The sequence below is a fragment of the Nicotiana attenuata genome, chromosome 8 (genome assembly GCF_001879085.1).
Source record: "Nicotiana attenuata strain UT chromosome 8, NIATTr2, whole genome shotgun sequence".
In the NCBI taxonomy this organism is placed as follows: Eukaryota; Viridiplantae; Streptophyta; class Magnoliopsida; order Solanales; family Solanaceae; genus Nicotiana; species Nicotiana attenuata.
The window spans coordinates 18968713-18994759 of record NC_031996.1 but is presented as its reverse complement, the minus strand read 5'-3'; the positions used below and the strand labels follow the sequence as shown (position 1 = coordinate 18994759).

The window sequence follows — 26047 nt, the reverse complement described above, 5'->3', positions numbered from 1 at the left end:
CTAAATTCTAATCCATTATTTTCATTGAAAAGGATAAACTAAGAAACAAGCACTTTAATACATCTCATTATTCAAAACAATCTAATCTAATTGTCTGATGCGAAAGATTGAGTTGACTATCAATTAAAATTTACTATAGTATTTCTGAGGGCTTTGAGCAAGTCATCCTAATTCTGTGCTTTATGCGTAATAATACTTATGAAGATTATCAGTTCTAAGAAATCCAGGCTCGTGATACCACATGTAAGCATAAACTTTAATTCATATCAGGATCTTGAACATGCTAATCTTACATGTAATCGTCATAGAAAACATACCTGAAGCGAAATCCATTATCTTGAAGCGGAAGCGTTAATCGGTAAATTAGTTTCTCGCCCCTTGCCCTAACTTTACGTTACTACCGCCTTTAGTGATGGAAGAAAGAAAAAAATACGGTAACCCTAATGGGTAGGGAGAGGACAAATTTATAGATGTTCTTATTTAATCCAGTACGTCCATCAAGTAACCGCTCGGACGGATGAGATTTGCTCATTAATTAAATATTAGTTATGGGCCTAATCTTATTAGGCCATATATATACATAGGAAATAACTTACATAGAAATCATGTAGTTCTTAACTAATCTTTTCTAAAAATAATATAAATCTTTAACAGTAAATCATATAGTTATTAAAGTATTTATCACAATCCAAGGAAAAATTTTTCAAGTATTTTTTAAAGATTTTGCATGCATCTGATGATTTATAATGGACCAAATATTTCTAGGTCATTTTTTTCCCCCTTTCCGTCCCTTTTCTTTGGAAACACAATTTCGTGTACTTAGTACATTACATGGGTTCGCTTGTAGAATAATTCATGATTTTTGACTGATATTTATTTTGGATTAGTTATCTCCTATAACAAAGGTTGATACCTTATTTTATTTAAATAAATATCCTTTTAAAAAATTATATTTCATAGCTACCTTTTGATTTTTTATAGCCAAATATCTATTTATGGTCACCTCTTACCCTTAAGCCATAAATAAGCTTTGTATTATTTTTCTCTCTCCACTCAAATTTCTCTTATCCCCTCAAATTTCTCGTATCCCCTACCCCATATCTATTTTCCCTCTCTCTCTCTCTCTCATCTTCCACCTTCATCTTACTATCAGAACTCTTCGGCAAAGCATCAGAATTAGAGTTTTCCGGCGAAGACTTTTGGGCTGCCGAGCAATCATCCGATATAGAAATTTTCTTCGGCGTAACAACGGCAATCGGAGGCAACGGTGACGGCGAGCGAGGACTGGATACCGATGCCGCTTCAACCTCATCGCCGTCGCCGCGGACTACTTGTGCCCACAGTGCTTGTAAACTCCGTCGAGACTGTGGACTGCTGACGGTGGCTCCGGCGGCTTCAATTGTAAAGAATAATTTTTTCGAAGCGCACGTGAGGTTATTATGGTAACAAGAACATTGGCGTTTCGAGTCAGAATCGCGGCCCTCTCGACGAGACGACATTAGGGTTGTTCTTGAACAAAGACGACGGAGTTTGGGGCTGAGCAACTTGAATTTTATGTTAATATATTTCAATATATTTCAATGTATCTCGCTGTATTTCCATGTATCTCATTGTATCCATTGTCTTTGTTTTTATTATATTTCAATGTATCTCGCTGTATTCCATGTATTTCATTGTATTCACTGTCTCGTTGTATTCCATGAATGTATTTATATATTTTTTAATTAATATAATTTATGTATTCAGATGTATATATGTATTCAAATTGCTCTGTTTTTGTTTATTTATCGGCTGGGAAAAATATTTAGCATATTTTCTCTGAAGATTGCTATGTTTTCGGGGTGTTTTTCGGTTGAGAATCTTTTTATAACTGGAAATACAAATTTTGTGTGTTATAATTGAGTTTTTTGAGTTATATTAGGAGTCTATTATGTTAATTGATTCACTTTCCGTTTAAAAACAACTGAATAGACCATGAATTGCGCTATATACGTTACTGTATTCACAAATACATATCGTGAATACAGTCGAATACAAAAATCTATCTAGCTGTAATCCCTGTTTCACGCCTAGAAATGCTACTGTATTCATGAATACAGTAGTTTAAATACATCGAATACACTCTAAAAAATCTGAAAACATAGCTATAGGAAGTAATATAGTAAATGGTAGCTACAACTAGCTAATAATTAACCACTAAACAATAGTGGTTTATGAAAATTTCTCATTTATTTTCGTCAAACTTGCTACACAACTCATTTGTCTATAACAAATTTCATCTATATTAATGAATTTCTCACAAATTTCTGGTTCACAAATGCGTGCATTTCTGGTACTGAAATATAGAAAGTAGGCAAATTCATAGATGGCCCCCTTAAACTTGATCATTTTTTTCATGGGATTTTTTTCTTCCTATACAATATTTGAAATTTATTTACCAAAATTGTCCTAATTTTGTATATTACCCGCCCTAAACAAGAATTACTTACAAATTATATACAATCCATTATTACTGCCTTAAATTAGAGGATTTAGTCACATCATTTTCCTATTTTCTCTCCACTCCAATAAGGAGGACACGGCTCCTCTCTAGTTTTTATCTCTCCAGTTTCCCCCAAAAGAAAATGTAACGACCCGACCGGTCGTTTTGAGTACTAGCGCTCCGTTCAGCAGTCGGAGGCCATGAACAACTTGATTTCAGGTATTATGACTTGTACGCATGGTCGGAATTGAATTTCGGGAAGTCCAGAGTTGATTTGAGAAGAGAATTCTTATTTCGGAAGCTTAAAGTTGGGAGAATGAACTAAGATTGGAATTTTGTGTAAACGACCTCGGAATCAGGATCTGAAGGTTCCAGCAGGTTCGTATGATGATTTCGGACTTGGGCGTATGCCCGGTTCGGGTCTTGGATAACCCGAGAGCGTTTTGGCGCCTATTGTGGGAGTTAGCATTTTAGAAGGAATTTCATAAGTTTGGTTTGAAGTGCATTTCAGAGTTATCGATGTCCGTTTGGAATTCCGAGACTGGGAGTAGTTTCGTATGGTGATTCTGGAGTTGGGGCGCGATCGGAAGTGAAGTCGGAGGTCCGTAGGTCATTTTGAAGCCATTTGGCTAAAGATAGAAATTTGAAGGTTTTTGGGAAGTTTGACCAGAGGTTGACTTTTTGATATCGGGGTCGGAATCCAATTTCGAAAGTTGGAGTAGGTCCGTAATGTCAAATATAACTTGTGTGCAAAATTTGAAGTCAATCGGACGTGATTTGATAGGTTTAAACATAGGAAATAGATGTTGGAAAGTTCAAAGTTCATAAAGTTTGAATCGGAGTGTAATTCATGGTTTTAGCGTTGTTTGTTATGATTTGAGGCCTCGAGCAAGTCCGTAATGTATTTTGGGACTGGTTGGTATGATTGGTTGGGGTCCTGGGGGCCTCGGGTGGATTCCAGGTGGTTAACGGATCGAAAGTGAATTTTGGGAAGGCTTGAGTTTTGCTGCTTCTGTCATAACCGCATCTGCGGTTCTTGGACCGCAGAAGCGGGACCACAGATGCGGTCAAAAGTTCGCAGAAGCGGAAGGGGCCAGGTCCAAGGAAAACTGCAGAAGCGGCCCAGGGACCGCAGAAGCGGTTCCGCTTAAGCGGCCCCTAGACCGCAGAAGCGGCTAGTTCCCTCGTGCCCAAAACCGCAGAAGCGGTTAAATAGTCGCAGAAGCGACATCCGCAGAAGCGGAAATTGCACCGCAGAAGCGGAACATCTGGAGGCAGTAAGGTTGTTTTAAATCGTGAATGGAGTCATTTCTCTTATTTGGTTCATGGCTTGGGGCGATTTGGGGAGCTCCAAAGAGTGGAACTTCGTCATCTATATAAAGGTAAGTTATCCCCATCACTTTTGAGTTAAATACATCAATTATGTATGGATTTAAGCATGAAAATTAGTGTAAAGATGGAGGTTTTTGGTGGAAACCTAGAAAATGATATTCTTGGAATTTAGCTACGATTTTGAGTATGGAATTAGGATAAAAATATATATTTGAGTTCCTGAGGTCATGGGTAACCTTTGTCTTCGAGAAATTTTGGATTTCGGGCACCAAGGCCCGAGGGCATTTTGGTCATTTCACTAAGCGGAGTTGGGAATCTGTATAATTTGAATTTCTAACAACTATTTGAGCACGTTCTCATTAGTTTGTCGTTAATTGGCTAGTTTTGGTGCATTGTGCGTCGGTTCAAGCCTTCGGAAGAATGTTGAATGCCGGTTATGAGTCTTCGGAGCAAGGTGATTCTCCCTTCTAATCTTGTGAGGGGGAAATTTACCCCATAGGTGAAGTAATTGATTATGTGCTCCTATTTGTGGGGGCTACATACGCACGAGGTGACGAGAGTCCGTGCGTAGCTACTATTATGCTATTGTCCGGGTAGTTAGGATCCAAAAACATGTTGCACGTGGATTAATTGTGAACCCATTGGTAGCTCGAATTGTTTAACTCACATCGAATTGGTAAGTAAATTTCTAAAAGGATTAAACTTCATTTCTTAAATTGTTAAAGGAGAATTGGTTTTATTTGAATAAATATTCCCCGATAAATTCTTATTTGACTGATTGAGCATGTATTTTATGTGTGCCTACGTCGCATGGATGATTCGCGAGCAGGGTATTGTTTATTTATGGAACGGGCCGAACGCCTCGGTGAGAATAGATGCATCTATGGTTCGTGCCGCTCGACCCTCCGCAGTGCACAATTTATATTTCTGTTGGGGCGGGCCGTCGACCTCGGCATGATTGCGCGTGTTTATCTGTTACTTGAAAATTATAAATGTGGAATTGGCCCTACGTGGCTTGATATAAACTGATAAGCTAATAAAGAATAAACCTTGAAGCCCTTGATTATTGTTGAAGTTGTTTTACTTGTTTTTTTTTCTGGCTTCCTGAACTAGAACTACTATATGACTCCACGATTATCCTCGCATTATTGAATATTGATAATTGACCTCTAGTGAGTGTCGAAATTGGCCATCTCGTCTCTACCCCTTCGAGATTAGGCGGGATACTCACTGAGTACACGTTGATTACGTACTCATACTACACTTCTGTGCATTTTGTTGCACAAGTATATTTTACATTTGGTAGCAGCACGGATGATTTGGGGACTTGGTGAGCTGCATTGTTCAAGACGACCTGCAGCTAGAGTAGTTCCCTTCCAGTACCTTACTTATTTATTCTCTGTCCGCTGTATTTCGGACAGACATTTGTATTTTATTGTCCTTATCAGTAGTTGCTCATGCTCTTGTGACACCGGGTTCTGGGATGGTTTTTCTTTGAAGGTTGCGTATTATTAGTTATCTCTTCATTTGAATTGAAACAGAGGTTGTATGTATATGAAAAATGGAAGTAAAACTCTTAGATTTTTAAAATTATTAAAAGAGAAATCAATGGATGAGTTAGTTGGCTTGCCTGACAACGATGTCCAGCGCCATCATGACCCGTAGTGGATTTGGGTCGTGACAGAAAAAAATTACGATATATAGATTTAATCATTTTTACAAAAGACTACTTCAAAATATAATCACTTCACAATTCACTTCGATTTCTCTTCCTTCCTTCTTCATCTATTTATGCTGGCGCACATCGACCACAATAGTTATCTCTCTCTTCCAACTTTTGCGAGATAAACATCACATGTCAGGATCGAAGATTCTAAAATCTTATTACATAATTTCGGCAAAATCAAATAAGAAGCCAGAAATTAAACTTCGTCCATTAATAACAAATCCTACAGACTAGGGATAACAAACCTTTTATATAAGGCACAGCATATAAGAGACCCACCAAGACGCTGCTATCTAATCTAGGATGGGACTCAAAAATGAAACAGAGTAACACATAAAATAACTTTAGCAGCATAGTATCTTTCATAAGCTCCTATCAGAAATTATTTGCTATTCATTGCTCTAACTTTCATATCATAAGGTTAATCCCAATTTAAGAAATCACAACATGGCTTGTTATAAAAAAAGTTAACTCGAATCAATGTATATATATAATATGTGTTCGCATATTGACTTCTTTCATTTAACTATGATTTATCAATAGGCAGAATGACCCAAGTTAAATACAACTATAACATCATAGAACTTAAATACAGTTTTCATATAAATTTTATACAATATGTCTTTTGCATATGATTTGTATATATTTTGTAAGTGGTGTGTTCTTCTTCCTTTCTGAAATTCCAATCAAAAATTTATCTCTTAATACAACTTTGATACATATCAACAAATTCATGTAAAAAAATAAATAATATTTACAACTTAAAAATATATTTCATACAATGATTCGTCACTACTATTTTCAACTTTCATACAACATTCAAATAAAAAAAATATATAATTACAATAGAATACAATTTAAATACAATTTGCATACAACTTTAATACAATTTCGTAAGTATATTGGATGTTATATATTCTTCTTCTTCGAGTTTCAATCTGAAATTCAAACAAAATTAAGTCTAATCTTCACCAAACACCCTAAAAAATGAGATATAAACTCCAAAGAATATTTTCAATTATTTTCAATAACACTCAATCCAAACAAACAATAGTTTTTGAAAATCCAAGTTCGAATTTAAAGTTTCGGAGCTTTTTAATAGTTGTCAATGGTGGAGAATCAAACACCTTCAAAATTTACGGATTGACAATTTCAATTCGAACACCAATTATGCAACATGAAGGAAAATTGCTAAGTTAAAGCAGAGAAGAATGAAGAAAAATTGGGGAAAGAATAGAGAATGAGAGAGACAAAGAGAGGGAGAGAGAAAGAGAGACACATAGAGAGAAATAATTGATTTCCTAATCAATTCCTAATATAAAGGGATACTCATTAATATTAATTTATATATAATTGATAAATTGTATATGCTTATGTAATTAAGTTAAAACTTCATTAGGAAGGTTAAATAAGTTTCATATATAGTATAAATAGGTAAAAATTCCTCTTTTTTTATTTTTTTTATTTTTTTTATTTAGGCACCTTATCTAAAGGAGTAACTTATTGAACACTTCATATTGATTGAAAATGTGTCTATTAGACACACACGTTACCCTCCTTGAGAGAGCGTGAAGAGACATAAGTTTTTTTCTTTCTTCTTTCTCTCTCATCTTGTCTCTTTCCACCACCATACTTCCCTTCCAAGAGAAACACCAGTGCAACAAATCCACCAAACAAGAAAAAACAAATTGTAGAAATACTTCACCTTTGGTTGCTCAATAGATATCTCATAATAATAATAGTAATCGCTGCGGCGTGCAGCCCGATCCATATATATAGTCAACTACGCTCACTGGGGGTGTGCAGACTCCGGAGGGGCTCTTATTGCCCAAACGTCATATTGCTGCGGCGCGCAGCCCGATCCAATACATATCGCTACGGCGTGTAGCCCGATTCATATAAATATCGCTGCGACGTGCAGCCCAATCCATAATATATGTATAATATCGCTGCGGCGTGCAGCCCGATCCATAGTGTGTATATATATATATTCCTCAACCTCTCTCAGTCATTAACCTCACGGCCACTCGGGCACATTAGTGAAAATCAGGAAAACTCAGCCCAAACAGTTTTTATCTATTAAGAAGTAGAGTAATGAAACCGTATTAAACAAAAAGTAGGTAAAACATGACTGAGGATATGCTTTCAAATCAAGTAGAGTGAGGAAAGTAGTAAAAATACCCCTATGGGTCTAAACAGGTCGGCACAAAGGCCCCAAACATGGCATTCAACCCAAGTTAACAAACAAATTTCTAAAGCACATGGATATCATGTACAATATATCAAAATATGCAACTATACAGTCGCCACGGGACGGACCAAGTCACAATCCCTACGGGTGCACGCCCACACGCCCGTCACCTAGCATGTGCGTCACCTCATTTATTAAAATAGTACGAAATTTTGGGGTTTCATACCCTCAGATCTAGATTTACAATGGTTACTTACCTCAAATCGGATGAAATACTACTCCGCGACGCCCTTGCCTCTCGACTCAGCCTCAACTCGCGTCGAATCTATCCAAAATCAGAATCATAACATCAATATATGCCAAGGGAACGAAGCCCATGCGAAAACAGTCAAATTAGATCAAAATCAATTGGTCAACCCCGACCCCCGGATCCACATCTCAGATTCCGATAAAAATCACAAAACTGGCATCCTTACACTCTCACGAGTTCATACATATCAAATACATCAAAATCCGACCACAAACGACCCCTCAAATCCTCAAATCAAAATCTCCAATTTCAAGCCCTAATTCCCCAATTTTTCACCCTTAATATCATAAATTTCATGCTCAAACAATTAAAAATCATCATAAATCGAGTTTTAGGTCCATGAAACTCACCTCAACGAAAACCCCCTTGATTCCCTCTTCAAAACCCTCCAAAAAGCTTCAACTCCGGATAAAAATGGTGGAAAACAACTCAAATTTCACGAAGGGGGACTTATATACTTTCTGACCCAGGGATTCCGCACCTGCGGTCCTTTTTCCGCTCCAGTGGTACCGCTTCTGCGGCCAAACCAACCGCTTTTACGGTTTTCACTTAAGTTCCTGGAACCGCACCTGCGGTCCCGCAGGTGCGTTCAACCTTCCGCACCTGCAAATTCTGGTCTTCTAGCTCATCGCCGCATCTGCGGCTGCTCTAACGCTTCTGCGATCTCGCACATGCGGTCCCCAACCCGCAGGTGCGGTTATGACAGGGGCAGCAGCTGAAGCTACTCACTTCCAAAACCAAACTTTTCCGAAAACCTTCCAAATTCATCCCGAGGCCCCCGGGACCTCAACCAAAATTACAAACAAGTCACATAACACTATTCAAACTTATACCAACCTCCGGAACCCTCAAAACAACATCGAATCATCAAAACACCTTCGGATTCAAGCCTAAGGTTTCCAAAACTTCCAAATTCCGCTTTCGATCAAAAAGCCTATCAAACCTCGTCCGAATGACCTAAAATTTTGCACACACGTCCCAAATGACACAGCGGACCTACTCCAATTTCCGAAATTCCATTCCGCCCCCTATATCAAAATCTCCACTACAAACCGGAAAACGCCAAAATTCCAACTTCGCCAATTCAAGCCTAAATCTACCCCGGACCTCCAAAACACATTCTGATCACGCTCCTAAGTCCCGAATCACCTCACAAAGCTATCCGAATCATAAAAACCAAATTCCAAGATCGTTTTCACACAAGTCAACTTCCGGTTGACTTTTCCAACTACAAGGCCAACTTAAGAGACTAAGTGTCTCATAACACTTCAAAACTACTCCAAACCCGAACCTACCGACATGATACGATGAGATGAAGCTGAACAACACATAAAGAAGTAGAAATTGGGGAAACGGAGCGGTAACTCATGAAACGACCGGCCAGGTCGTTACAGTTTAACAGCTTAACATATAGAGAAGATATACATTTATCACCAAAAGGCCATCAGCATTAGCATATCGAAAAGATATGCATTAAGAAACAAGTCAATGTGTAGAGATTAACATATAGAGACGAAATGTACCGTACCTTCATTTTCCAGTCAAAATAGCTTATAGAAAATATATGCATAAAGAGGCCTGTATACATTCCAAGACTAGCATATATAGAAGATATGCAATAAAATCATGTATACAGCCGAGGTGTTTGAAAATATGGAAGAGATGCAAAAACCAAACAATGATTAGTTTTTCTCATACCCCATGTACGTCATCAAGAGAGAAACATGAAAGGACGACCCTAGGGGATGAATTCTTATCCACACGGTGCACGGACAACTCACATGCCATAATATAACAATCGCACGGACCACTCACGTGCTACCAATTCAGTCTATATTAAACAGAAAATATATACAAGAATATATATATATATATATATATATATATATATATATATATATACGAGCAGTGAATATCAAATCACATACACATGAACTGCAGAAAGTGACGTGCTACGGTGTATGCATGTGCGAAGTGTGCTACCATAGCGCAAATACACAATAAAATAACAATTATCATGTTAAATAGGATATTAACCTACGCATGATCTCTAACATGATTGAAGTAGCTCACGAAGGGGTACAAACATATGAAGCATGAGCAAGAAGCTTAGTATTCAATACAAGACATAAAACAACCTAAACACAACCCCGAGCATGGATAAAAACCTAGTGCCCGCACACATGCTCTTGTGCCACATGTGCGTCATCCTCGGCATGTAGCTGTCACGACCCAAAGTCCCTCCGAATGAGTCGTGATGGCACCTAGTATCTAAACTAGGTAAGCCTAACATTAACAGAAAATAATATGAATATTCACTAACTTCAAATTATATAACTCTGAACACTTACAATTCCCAAAACCGGTGGTACAAGTCATAAGCCTTTCTAAGAGTAGTTATACAAAATAAATACAACATTGTTCTAGAACAAGAAGGAACAAATGAAAGCAAATACAAACGAAGGTGACTCCGAGGCCTGCGAACGCAGTGGCAGGATTACCTTGAGTCTCCACCACGACGATCCGCTTGACTACTACTGATCAAATACCTGGACCTGTACACAAAAACAAAATATACAGAAGCGTAGTATGAGCACATCACGGCGGTGCCCAGTAAGTATCAAGACTAACCTCGATGGGGTAGTGACGAGGAATAGTCAAGACACCTACTAGTCAAATAAATTGAACAGGATATAATAATGAACTATCAAGATAAAATTAACAAAGTAATATCAATAGCAGGGAGTAATCCAACTACAAATAGTAGAGACAATAAAGGGAAACACGGATAGTAATGAACGATAATCAAATAAAGTAACACCAACATGACTGGAACACAGACAAGTAAGGATACGTTCAAACAAAGAAAGCAATGCCAACTCAATCCTTCGCATCATTTATAATACACAATTCCGACCATCTCAATCCTTGGTATCTCATGTCATAATATCACGTTCCACGCCTTTAGTACACATGGCACTTTGTGCCCACATATCTCCATCTCACTTTGATCAACATCATCCTCATGCCACTCAGTACATGGGGTCCATAACCTATACAATAAAGATGTTCAAGGAGTCTCATTTACATAACAATAAGAAGATTACGACTTCTAAACTAATTAGGAAATCAACAAGAAAAGAAGAAGTTATTTTTAGAAATCATTTGAATAAGAAAATACACTTTTTTAAATAAAATATAACATCGAATGAACTATTACATTTAATATAGGATTTTAAATAAAATTAAAACTTAGTAGAGATTCCCTTTTAAGTAAGATTCAACATTATTGGGTTAAGGAGAAAGTTTATTGAGGAACTAGTTGATATAGACCATAACATTTATAGAAATTGAGTTATAGAAAGGTGTATATATATATATACTCGGTGGGTGCAAATTTAAAAGTCATTTATAGCAATGTAGTACTAATTCCTTTATTTTTAAATCACGATACTACTAATAACTTAACAGGATAGGAGGAAAAGATTCAACGTAATAAATTTACTTTAAGGTCTAATTCACCAGAATTATACTTTCGGGAAAAATTCAAGGAACAACGGCAGGTCAACATCTCAATGCCAAAATCGACCCTCAAAACTCAGTGAAACTGAAACCCGGATTACAAATCGTCAAAGTTTTAAACAAATGGACCAGGGTCTTCTTAGTATTCAGCTATAACCAAATCCTAAATAGAATATAAAACCACCGAATAACTTGTACTGTCAGAGAGGATTACATAAACATATATATATATATATATATATATATATATATATATATATATATATATATATATATATATATATATACGGGGTGCATCCTGAATCCTCCCTTATTCCTCCGTAACAATTACAATAAAAGTAAATAGTATATATATTTGCTGCGGCGTGCAACCCGATCCCACCAATCCTCCCTTATTCCTCCTTATCAGTTACAATAAAAGTGCATAGCATATATATCACCATATCAATAACAACATGATCATTCTACCTTATTACTCCTTGTTGCGGCGTGCAACCCGATCCCACCAGTCCACCTTTATTACTCCTCAATATATATATATCACCCTTATTCCTCCTGTTGCAGCATGCAACCCGATCCCACCTGTCCACCCTTATTACTCCTTGTTGCGGCGTGCAACCCGATCCCACCAGACAACATTAATTCTCCCTTATCCCTCCTCAACATATCAACAACCAGACATAGTTTATAATAAACAACAACACAATTCAACAACCCAATCACAAGTATTTCTACCACCAAGAGTGTGAGTACATGACAACAAGAGAATCACGGAAAAACCAAGAAGCACAACAACCTTTACAAAAACAACAAAACATATAAGGCACGTGATAACTAAGCCGACAGCCACAACAATTTGGACATATAGCATATAGGCACAGAGTCATAGAGGGATTTCACAATTAAGAATAACCAAACAATAAGGAGGACAATTACTCCAATCAAAGCAATTAAGGGCCAAGTAACAAGTAAGAATTAGAGAAAAGTTAACAACATTGTATGGATCATATAGAGGCAACAAGCAATTAGGAAACACAATCATATCGTAAAACTTCCTACTTAACGGACATAAGGACCTAAGAACCCTAAAGGAAAATTTTCCACAAGTAAGTCCGAGCACACACTCGTCACCTCACGTGCACGGACTACAAATAGCATAGAAGACTCAATTCCTAAGGGGGAGTCCCCCGCACAAGGTTAGGCAAGATACTTACCTCAATCCGGCCAATTCAATACTCAATTTAGCTTTTTCTTTACCAATTCATCAATGCCCGACTCAATGTCACGACCCAAAATCTACTAAGGGTCGTGATGGCGCCGAACTCCACTGTCAGGCAAGCCAACAACAAATAACTAGTAACTTCTCGTTTTAAATATTTCTGAAATCACTTCTTTTATGCGTTTAAACAATACGTGATAAATTCCACTGAATAAATGATGAAACATTTAACAATTTTAAATTTCTGAATAAACCCATAGACATCCCCAGAACCCGGTGCCACAAGTGCATGAGCTATTTCTAAGAAACAATACAATACAACATCCGTCCGGAATACAAATGGACAGAAAGTAAATACAATATACTGGAAGGGACTATACTAGCTGCGGGCCGCCTCGAGTAATGCAACTCACCTAGTCCCAGTATCATCCATGCTGCTACGCCCAGTAGGCCACTAGTAGTACATGAGCCTGTGCAACAAAAATGCACAGAAGTGTAGTATGAGTACAAAAATAACGTTTACTCAGTAAGTATCCCGCCTAATCTCGAAGAAGTAGAGATGAGATGGCAACTTCGACACTTACTAAAGGTCCAGTAATAGTAATATCAACGCAATGACTCACGGATTTATTAAGAACAACAGTAGATTCAAGTAATTTACTAAAGAGGCAGAAGTTCCTCTTTATTAAAAGTGTCCAGATTCATAATCCATTAATTAACAATTATCTCACGTCGGGAGAGCATATATTAGTATCAACAAATATCAAAGCAAGCAATACAAGCATGCGCAACTCATGCCGAGGTCGTACTGCCCGATCCAACAATATTTAAAAATGGGCACTGCCGAGGGTCGAGCCGCCCGAAGCATAGATGCATCTATTACCCCGCTCACGAACCATACATGCGACGCGGTGAAACTTAAATAAGCAATCATCCTACTCGCGAACCTTACATGCGACGCAGGTACACATAGAAATACATGCTCAAACAGCAGATTAAGAATTTATCGAGGAACATTTATCAAAATAAAAGCCAATTCTCTTTTAGCGATTTAAGAAAATGAAGTTTAATCCTTTTAGAAATTCATTTACCAATTCGACAGGATTTAAGCAATTCAACTTTAACCAACATTACAATATTCCAAGTACAACATGCTTTTGGGTGCTAGACTACCCGGACAATAACATAGTAGTAGCTACGCGCGGACTCTCGTCACCTCGTGCGTACGTAGCCCCCCACAAATAGGAGCACATAACCAACTAACTAACCTATGGGGACATTTCCCTCTTACAAGGTTAGAAAGGAGACTCACCTCGCTCCAAAGATCCATACCGGCCTTCCACGCCTTTCCGAAAACTCAAATTGATGCACAACGCTCCAAAATTAGCCAATAGTTATGCAAATCCATTAATATACGATAAACTACTCATATTAAACCAATTTACAACAATTCCTAACCCCGATCGGAAAGTTGTCAAAAATGCCCTCGGGCCCACGTGCCCAGATTTCCAAAATTTTCGAAGAATAAGTTCTTACCCATAGCCTCACGCACTCAAATATATACTTTTCTCTTAATTCCATACCCAAAATTGTGGTCAAATTCCAAGAATATAAATTCCTAGGTCTTTCTACCAAAACCCCAAATTTCTACCAATTTACATGCTAAATCTATACATAATCAATGTATTTAACTCAAGATGGATGTCGTTGATGATGAAAAATCTCACTTGAAACTCTCCCAAAAATCGCCCAAGACAAGAAAAATATGAGAGAAATGGCCAAATCTTGATTTTTAAAAGAGCCACTGCCTCCAGCACTTTCCGCACCTGCGGTCCTATGACCGCTTCTGCGGTTCCGTAGGTGCGGGCCAACCTCCGCTTCTGCGGTTATGCTCCCTTCCGCTTCTGCGCCTCGTCCACCGCAGGTACGATCCCGCTTCTGCGGCCCCATGACTGCATCTGCGGTCTCTTCACTCCTGACCCCAAAACCGCATCTGCGCCTTCCTAGCCGCTTCTGCGGCTCCGCACCTGCGGCCAAACCCTCGCAGGTGCGGTCATACCAGATACCAGCAACTTCAGCCTTTTCCAAAATTCCATTTTCGAACCGTTAACCACCCAGAATCTACCCGAGGCCCCCGGGACCCCAACCAATCATACCAACCAGTCCCAAAACACATTACGAACTTGTTCGAGGCCTCAAATCATATCAAACATCGCTAAAACCAAGAATCGACCTCCAATCCAAGCTTTATGAACTTTAGAATTTCAAACTTCTACTTTTGATGATTAAACCCATCAAATCACGTCCGATTGACTTCAAATTTTGCGCACAAGTCATATTCGACATTACGGACCTACTCCAACTTCCGGAATCGGATTCCGACCATATCAAAAAGTCCACTTCCGGTCAAACTTCTCAAAAACCTTCAAATTTCTATCTCTAGCCAAATGGCTCCAAAATGCTCCACGGACATCCGAATTTACTTCCGATCGCGCTCCCAACTCCAGAATCACCATACAGAGCTACTCACAGACTCGGAATCCCAAACGGACATCGATAACACTGAAATGCTCTTCAACCCAAACTTATGAAATTTCTTCCAAAATGCTAACTTCCACAACAAGCGCCAAAATGCTCCCGGGTTATCCAATACCCGATCCGGGCATACGCCCAAGTCCGAAATCGTCATGCGAACCTGCTGGAACCTTCAAACCCCGATTCCGAGGTCGTTTACTCAAAGTTCTGATCTTAGCTAATTCTTTCAACTTAAGGCTTCTGAAATGAGAATTTTCTTTCCAAATCAACTCCGAACTTCTCGAAATTCAATTCCGACCACGCGTACAAGTCATAATACCTGAAATGAAGCTGCTAATGGCCTTAAACTACTAAACGGCGCGCTAGAGCTCAAAACGACCGGTCGGGTCGTTACATTCTCTCCCACTTAAACATACGTTCGTTCTCGAACGTGCTAAGAACTATGCTGGGGTTGTCCGAAATCACTGTTTAACACCTCGAGCACCTACCCGTGCTACTACGACTCAGCTGGGCACCCTAGCCCGATCGATTTGAAGATATCCTTGTTCACTTAAGCAAATAAGACTTAGAGCCAATTCTAACATCCAGAATTCTTTGCCAGGCCTGTTCCAACATACGCTCAGTGTATCAATAACTACACGAAACACCAAAACATGACTGCATACCTTAGCTAAATTTACAACTTGCACCACTTTCCTCACAGTTCCACAATAACATTCTCTGATCAAATTAATCGAAATTCCACGAATCTGATGCTCTCATTGCATCTCATGACCTACATAGGTCTTGCTCTAGTTCTTACAATACCACCATGACGGAAGAGATGTGTAGAAATTCATAATCGACTGCCAAATCAACAAATCATTGGGTCTATACTTCTGACAAGAATCATGACCTCATTCTGAACCAGATAATAGTCTTAGCTCCTTAATATACTTCATATAGTCAGATTGCACTGATCCTAAATCCAATGATCTCGTCTCACCCAGTACGAACTGCTCAGGCAATAAGCCACCCCGGACATAATCAAAAGTCTCATATGGTGCCACAATGTGCAAATAGGCTACCAATTCGAACGCGATACAATGAAAACGAACTCTGAAAAGGAAATCCAATCACCCCGCTCGCAAATCATACATGCGACGCGGTCAACATAATTGAACTGACACCCCGCTCGCGAATCATACATGCGACGCGCGCACACAGCTAATATGAGTCTTCCTCAAAAAAATAGGAGACAAAACACATAAAAACAGATATAGGGAACTGTACTCAACATCATACTGTTGCGGTGCGCAACCTGCTCCAAACAACATACCCATGGCGGCGTGCCACCCGATCCACACATAAAATTCGCATAAGGAGATACTCCCGATGTTCATTATAACAAGATACCGAATATCGGTCCCAAGCACGCTAAGTACATAATACCATCCCTGGGGAGACATATAGCGCTATAAGCTACAAACTCAAGCACAACTGAGGTACGATATACGATCTGAATCTCAAGAGCCATTTTGCTCATATAACATCATCACTACGCGAAACCTCAACACATAAGCAATTCACCGAGCCGTCTCACAACTCGCACGGTGCAATACATCATTACATGAAATAACCGGCGACGAAATACGCCCTGACTACTCTTCCATAAGAAGCGCATTACTGAAATGAACACATCTGGCCTGATATAGAGCCCATATTCACATTTAAATCCATCCACAGACCTCAAGCTGATTCTGATCGTACTGAATCAGGCCAATAACCTTTCAAAGGTTTATGACAACTCCCCTTTCTCTCATAACACATAAGAATAACCATCATAATCAGAGTAATCATCCACAGTCCACAACTCAATAAATCAAGTTCCCTCCAGGCATCAATTCCCAAATCAACGATATCACCACAATCTCATACTTGGTTTAACTCTTCAACCAATCAAGTGACTACATGCCACACTTATACAACCTTCCTGGCACGCTCCCACAACCTTCCGTAACAGATAACAGATCTGTACATCCAACCCACCGGCCGCACTAACGCTAAAAAGCGATCAAGAATCCCTAACAAGGATGCAAAGCCTTTTTCACAAAACACCGACCTCAAGTGACGCTGAAGGCAATACCAACTTACTTTAAACATCGAAACTACTTTCCTGCTCATCCGAGCTCGCGACATCTTTGTTAACACTGAACTGCAACCTTGATCCTTACTTCAAATCCCATACCGCTCACTGCACCCAACATGCCAATATTTAATAGGACACGATTTCCATCATAACTCCGGAACCACTAATAGGTTAACGCTTCATCATATAAAACCTTTCACTTAACTCATTTCAGGAGAACCATCTCCACACGCAGGTGAATTCTCATAACCGCAGAATATCCAAATCTCCGAGTAGTGGTCTATCCCACAATAACCCTTCCGGGATCCGCCTACACGTAACAGGCCATAACAGTGGAATACCTCTGAATAACTTCAATTACGGAGGTCGACAAGCCTCACACGTGCCGTCACAAATCACTTGCATAACTTGATCACGTTGAATGAACTGATCACTACCACCAATATGCCAATTCAACAATGGCTAATCAATCTATATTCTTCCCATTTATCCTGATTTCCTTATAAGTAATAATAACTCCATTTAACACATAACGCACCCCATCCGCACTCGTCCCGAGTGACCTTGAATCATGAGACCACGCTGTCTCTAATCCCACGAACCATTTCATACCTCCCTTGTGCGCACAATCGCATCCTCAACTAGTATGCCCATTCTGATAATCCCTCTATGAATCCGAAGTCTTTTCTTATTTTCCTCCCAAATGCTACACTGCAAGTCAAAACATCATAGAACATTCTGGGCCTCTTCTCATAAGCTGCTACAAAAGCTTGATTCTTAACCGTACCTATAGGCTCGAAATCATTAGGCACCACACTTTAACTTTTGAATTCACTAGGGCTGCTGTTGAGAGCCACCCGCTCTGACTTGGCCCCGAATATAATCAACTCCATGAATCTTCTAGCACATGAATACCCTCACGACGAAGCACCCGGCAGAATCACTTTCCTTGAAACCCGCATCCATACAAGGCATGAATCCTGAATCCTTCCCCAAGCCTGAACATGAGCCAATAAGGCCAACCATAGCACACCTTTAACAATTCCTTTGCTCAATTTACCACTTATGTTCTTTTCCTGTAGCTGAAATAACCCATCAATATGCTAATAACCAGAAACCTCGCAAGTAGTTAACCATGAAACCCAATCTTAGGCGGTGGGACTCTCCCACTTAGCTTGAAGCCACTATTACACAACTCTAGAATTCACCAAGATTCCTTATCTCTTATTGGAATAACCTTACGCAATCAACCGCAAAAGTTCTCGAAATCTTTCAGTAAAACCCCTTTTTATACTCTGAATCATTAACCACATTCGCACGACCAATCTCTTCGCGATATAACCAATAGAATTCTTAGTAGAAGCTTCGCCAATCATGTGACCGCCGATTTGCTCACTGGAGATAACCCACCTGTGGAATTTACGTGCCGACATCTTCCAACGCTGCTGCACGGGGTATAATCATTACGACATCAATAACCCATCCTGAGTTCGAGCTCACTCTCTAGTTGCACAAGTCCATTCATCCCTCGTGGACATCAATTACATGTGCGGCAACATCCTTCCAATTCAAAGTTATGTTGTATCCTTCTTCATTTCAAGCAGCTCCTTTCCGTTATATCAAATCTCCTGTCGCATAATAGTCCATACTTCAAATTAATCTGTAGGCCCAAATCACCGATCACTAAAATTCCCAAATCACTCCAAACTCTCCCACTTTGGCAAAACTCACCCCTTTAGTCGACTACCCGACCTTTGCTTCTTATACCTGGCCTTCTAGAAATTCTAACCACCGCCTGCCACTCCCCACATGTCCTTCCTCATCCTTTGCCGCTCAGTTGTTGCCTTAAATAAAATCTACCTTCGTGGCACTTGAACCCACAATTGCTGCTAACTTTGAACCTTTTGGAAGATCATCTTCCTCATACCGTCGACATTAGAAACATTGATTCAATCCTGAACTACCGCACCCTGCGATATCTGACAGCCACATTTTCAATATTATTTCACAATAGCTTACCCCAAAGGCGAATTGTAGAAGATCATAACACCGGCGAACTTAGTACATTCAATAGGGACAACTACACCTCATCATAGAAGAAAACTCTACCACGCTCGCAAATACCAAATCTCATTACTCCATCAACCAAATCTGCACATTCTTAGTCGATTGCCTTTCCTCCGCCAGAAGTAAAATACCGAATCTCTGAATCATGCACTGAGTAAACCTCCCTTCAAGTCATTCCCTGCCCCGACAGGTAGGCAAACATCCTCCCATCATATCAATACTGCGGAACAATCGTTCATAGTATCATGGCAACTTGTGCCTAGCCTCAGAGCTCTCAGAAGTACCGCTACTGAGCTGAAATGACAGAATATCCTTCCACAAGGCGACGATAATAGCTCAGACAACTATGTAGGGAGAAACATCCTGCACCACCTCGGTAGTACCATTACAATTCTTCCATTCTCGATTTATAACAAGCGTTTCGCGTCGCGTAGGATTGAGCAGGAAGGAAACAGGGGTACAAGCCTCCAGGAATCAAATCGCACGATGAGGAATCAAGAAAGGAAGTACTCCTAACAGCCCTGCAGCCTCCCGAAGATAAGTACAGATGTCTCTGTACCGATCCGCGAGACTCTACCAGACTTGCTCATGACTCGTGAGACCCTAGGAACCTAGTGCTCTGATACCATGTTGTCACGACCAAAAATCTACTAAGGGTCGTAATGGCGCCGGACTCCACTGTCAGGCAAGCCAACAACAAATAACTAGTAACTTCTCGTTTTAAATATTTTTGAAATCACTTCTTTTATGCGTTTAAACAATACGTGATAAATTTCACTGAATAAATGATGAAACATTAACAATTTTAAATTTCTGAATAAACCCATAGACATCCCCAGAACCCGGTGCCACAAGTGCATGAACTATTTCTAAGAAACAATACAATACAACATCCGTCCGGAATACAAATGGACAGAAAGTAAATACAATATACTGGAAGGGACTATACTAGCTGCGGGCAGCCTCGAGTAATGGAACTCACCTAGTCCAGTATCATCCACGCTGCTACGCCCAGTAGGCCACTAGTAGTACATGAGCCTGTGCAACAAAAATGCACAGAAGTATAGTTTGAGTACAAAAACAACGTGTACTCAGTAAGTATCCCGCCTAATCTTGAAGAAGTAGAGACGAGATGGCAACTTCGACACTTACTAAAGGTCCAGTAATAGTAATATTAACGCAATGACTCACGGATTTATTAAGAACAACAGTAGATTTAAGTAATTTACTAAACAGGTAGAAGTTCCTCTTTATTAAAAGTCTCCGGATTCATAATCCATTAATTAACAATTATCTCTAGTCGGGAGAGCAGATATTAGTATCAACAAATATCAAAGCAAGCAATACAAGCATGCGCAACTCATGCCGAGGTCGTACGGCCCGATCCATCAATAATTAAAAATGTGCATTGCCGAGGGTCGAGCGGCCCGAACCATAGATGCATCTATTACCCCGCTCGCAAACCATACATGCGACGCAGGTACACATAGAAATACATGCTCAAACATCATATTAAGAATTTATCGAGGAACATTTATCCAAATAAAAGCCAATTCTCTTTTAACGATATAAGAAAATGAAGTTTAATCCTTTTAGAAATTCATTTACCAATTCAACAGGATTTAAGCAATTCAACTGTAACCAACATTACAATTATTCCAAGTACAGCATGCTTTTGGGCCCTAGACTACCCGGACAATAACATAATAGTAGCTACGCACGGACTCTCGTCACCTTGTGCGTACGTAGCCCCCCACGAATAGGAGCACATAACCAATTAACTCACCTATGGGCACATTTCCCTCTTACAAGGATAGAAAGGAGACTCACCTTGCTCCGAAGATCCATACCGGCCTTCCACGCCCTTCCGAAAACTCAAATTGATGCACAACGCTCCAAAACTAGCCAATAGTTATGCAAATCCATTAATATACCATAAACTACTCATATTAGCCCAATTTATTTCAATTCCTAACCCCGATCGGAATGTTGACAAAAACGCCCTCGGGCCCACCTGCCCGGATTTCCAAAATTTTCGAAGAATAAGTTTACCCATAGCCTCACGAACTCATATATATACTTTTCTCTTAATTCCATACCCAAAATCGTGGTCAAATTCCAAGAATATAAATTCCTAGGTCTTTCTACCAAAACCCTAAATTTCTACCAATTTACATGCTAAAATCTATACATCATCGATGTATTTAACTCAAGATGGATGGGATTAGCTTACCTTATCGTTGATGATGAAAAATCCCACTTGAAACTCTCCCAAAAATCGCCCAAGCCAAGAACAATATGAGAGAAATGCCCAAATCTCGATTTTTAAAAGAACCACTGCCTCTAGCACTTTCCGCACCTGCGGTCCTATGACTGCTTCTGCGGTTCCGCAGGTGCGGGCCAACCTTCCGCTTCTGCGGTCATGCTCACCAGGCCTCCCTTCCACTTCTGCGCCTCATCCACCGCAGGTGCGGTCCCGCTTCTGCGGCCCTACGACCGCATCTGTGGTCTCTTCACTCCTGACCCCAAAACCGCATCTGCGCCGTCCTAGCCGCTTCTGCGGCCAAACCCTCGCAGGTGCGGTCATACCAGATACCAGCAACTTCAGCCTTTTCCAAAATTCCATTTTCGATCCGTTAACCACCCGGAATCCACCCGAGGCCCCCGGGACCCCAACCAATCATACCAACCAGTCCCAAAACACATTACGAACTTGTTCGAGGCCTCAAATCATATCAAACAAACGCTAAAACCAAGAATCGAGCTCCAATCCAAGCTTTATGAACTTTAGAATTTCAAACTTCTACTTTCGATGATTAAACCCATCAAATCACGTCAGATTGACTTCAAATTTTGCGCACAAGTCATATTCGACATTACGGACCTACTCCAACTTTCGGAATCGGATTCCGACCCCGATATCAAAAGGTCCACTTCCGATCAAACTTCTCAAAAACCTTCAAATTTCTATCTCTAGCCGAATGGCTCCAAAATGCTCCACGGATATCCGAATTTACTTTCGATCGCGCTCCCAACTCCAGAATCACCATACGGAGCTACTCCCAGACTCGGAATCCTAAAAGGACATCGATAACACTGAAATGCTCTTCAACCCAGACTTATGAAATTTCTTCCAAAATGCTAACTTCCACAACAAGCGCCAAAACGCTCCCGGTTTATTCAAAACGCGATCCGGGCATACGTCCAAGTCCGAAATCGTCATGCGAACCTGCTGGAACCTTCGAACCCTGATTCCGAGGTAGTTTACTCAAAGTTTCGATCTTAGCTAATTCTTTCAACTTAAGGCTTCTGAAATGAGAATTTTCTTTCCAAATCAACTCCGAACTTCCCGAAATTCAATTCCGACCACGCGTACATGTCATAATACCTGAAATAAAGCTGCTCATGGCCTTAAACTGCTTAACGGCGCGCTAGAGCTCAAGACGACCGATCGGGTCGTTACACTCAATCTAGCCAAAAACGACTCGAATACATCAAGCAATGCGAGAGAAAACAATTTCAATTAACAAAACTATGATACTTATACAATTGGAAAAAACGTCAACAAAAGTCAACTCCCTGGGCCTACATCTCGAAACCCGACAAAATTTACAAAAATCGAACACCCATAACGCTACGAGTTCACCCATACAAAAATTATCAAATTCTGATAGCATTTGGTCATCGGAATCATCATTTTACATTTTTGAAAGATTTCCCAATTTTTCCCAAATTTTCATTTAGATTCTCATAAATTTGATGTTAAATCTAAGATATAATCACAAAATATAGTTGGAAATTAATTAGAGACACTTACCCAGTGATTTCGTATGAAAATACCCTCTCAAAATCGTCTCACCTCGAAGCTAGGGTTCAAAAATATGAAGAATGAAGCAAAAACTCAAAATTGTCAGCACTTAACAGGCTGCAGATGTCGCATTTGCGACAGGGAGTTCGCAAATGCGACCCTCGCAAATGCGGGAAAACTATCGCAATTGCGAACATGACAGATTCCTGCTGAGGTTGAATTTACGACAGAATCTTCGCAAATGCGATGGAAGGACTTTCGCAAATGCAGCAAAGTCCTTCGCAAATGCGAACTTTGCCCAGCAGCTTAGACCTCACAAACGCGATGGCTGCTTCGCAATTGTGGCTGTCGCATTTGCGACCAATACATCGCAAATGCGATGATACCAGTACCAACTATCAAAACTATGAAAAAAAATTCTTCCGAAAATCACATGAGCCCTCGGGGCTCCAAACCAAATATGCACACAAGTCTAAAAATACCTCTCAAACTCGCTGGCGTGCTCAAATCATCAAGATAACTTCAAAACCACGAATTGGATGCCAAAACGCATGAAAAATCACCATGAACTTCAAGAACTTCTAGAATTGCAACCAAGCGTCCGAACCCTATCAAATCAGCTCCAAACGACACCAAATTTTGCAGGCAAGTCCCAAATGACATAACGGAGCTGTTTTAATTTACGGAATTGCGTTCCGACCTCAATAACACAAAAGTCAACTATGGGTCAAACCTCTCCATTTTCCAAACTTCATCTTTTTCCAACTTTCGTCGAAATGCCTCAAATTACCCTACGGGCCTCCAAATCCAAATCCGAACGCATGTCTAAGTCCAAAATCATCATACAAAGTTTCTGACATCATCCAAAACTCATTCCGGGGCAGTTTACTCAAAAGTCAAATTCTCACCGCTTAAGCTTCCAAAACTCGATTCCTTCTTCCAATTCGACTCTGATTCATCTGGAAATAGATTCCAACCATGCACGCAAGTCGATACACATAATACGAAGCTGCTCGTGACCTCAAACTGCCGAATCGGATATAATTGCTCAAAATGACCAGTCGGGTCGTTATAGTAGCCATTATCAACAATTCAAGCAACTAATGTCTCAAACCTGGGTTAGGCAAGATACTTGCCTCACACAAGCCAAATCAATACTCTAAAAATGCTTTCACACACGAATCGAACTTCAAGCGGCTCAAATCTAGCAAAATAATAACTCAATAGAGTCAAATAAAGCTATATGAATCAATTCCAAACAATAAAAATTCAATCTTTATTCAATTTTCAAAAGTCAACAAAAGTCAATCCAGGCCCACATGGTCAAAACTCGAATCAACGGGTAGATCCTGACTACCCATAATCCCACGAGTTCAAATATGTGATTAGATTCCAAAATAAAGCCCAAGTCGATGTTCAAATCCTCAATTTTATACGACCTTCAAATCCTCAATTTTCACTCTCTTAAGTTGTAGGCAAAAATCCCAATTTCCTCTTTCAAATCTATGTTCCTAGTGCACAAATCTATGAGAAATCGAGATACATAATCAAATCCAAGTATAAAATACTTACCCTCAAAGTGGTGATGAAAAACTCTCAAAAATCACCTCTAGCCAAGCTCCAAAACTCCAAATATTGAAAAATAGGCCAAACCCTTGAAATATAAGTTTGCCCAGCGATTTCCATATCTGCGGACAGATCAATGGCATATGCGGTACCTATAATGACCCGGCCGGTCGTTTTGAGAATTTAAGATCCGTTCGGCGGCGTAAGGTCTTGAACAATTTCATAACATGTGTATCGACTTGTGTGCATGGTTGAATTCAGTTATCGGATGATTCGGAGTCGAATTGGGAGAAGGAATCTAGTTTTGGAAGCTTAAGCGGCAAGAATTTGACCGGAATTGGGCTCCGAAATGGGTTTTGGATGATCTTAACAGCTTCGTATGGTTATTTTGGACTTAGGCGCACGTCCGGATTTGGATTTGGAGGTCCGTAGAGTAATTTGAGGCAAATCGGCGAAAGTTGGAAAAGTTGAAGTTGGAAAATGAAGAAGTTTGACCCACAGTTGACTTTTGTGCTATCGTGGTTGAAATGCGATTCCGAGAGTTAGAACATCTCCGTCTTGTCATTTGGGACTTGTCTGCAAAATTTGGCGTCATTCCGGGTTGATTTGATTGGTTTCGGCACGAGTTTTCAAAGTCGGAAGATTTAAAAGTTCATAGTTTGATTCATGGCGCGATTTGCATTTCCGGTGTTGTTTGATATGATTTGAGATCTCGAGCGAGTCCGTTTTAGGTTATAGAACTTGTTTGTGTGTTTAGACGGGGTCCTAGGGGCCTCAGGTGTGATTCGGACGAGGTTCAGATATTTTGCATAGTTTTAAACAGGTTTGGTTCTGGTGTTTTTGCACCTGCGAGCTTGGAGCGCAGTTGGGGCTCCACTTCTGCGGTCATGAAAGCCTGGGAGTGACGAGGCCAATGTGTATTGAAATTTTTTGCTCGTACTCTGTCAAATTCTAATATAGTTTAAGATATCGTCCCACAGAGACTAGATAATCTATGCTACAGACTTGTAATATTTTAACTATTATTTGAGAGAATCAAATTGATGAAAAGTGAGTGAAGTTTAAAACTTGTTAATTACTTAAACAAAACAAATAACTTTTGGAAGATTTATAATTAAAAGAAAAGAGTTGGGAATCATTGAATTCACTTGATAATATTAC

General features: G+C 39.8%; 1 protein-coding gene across 1 annotated transcript in view; it reads right to left on the bottom strand.

Moving 5' to 3' along the window:
• Positions 1–26047, bottom strand: part of LOC109231534 (uncharacterized protein K02A2.6-like) — a 61235-nt gene that overhangs the window by 18276 nt on the left and 16912 nt on the right. The window contains exons 7-9 of the mRNA XM_019397196.1: positions 10543–10596; positions 5786–5838; positions 1148–1393 (exon numbers count right to left, since the gene is read on the bottom strand). Coding sequence (XP_019252741.1) covers positions 1148–1393; positions 5786–5838; positions 10543–10596 — 353 coding nt within the window. The remainder of the gene's footprint in view (positions 1–1147; positions 1394–5785; positions 5839–10542; positions 10597–26047) is intronic.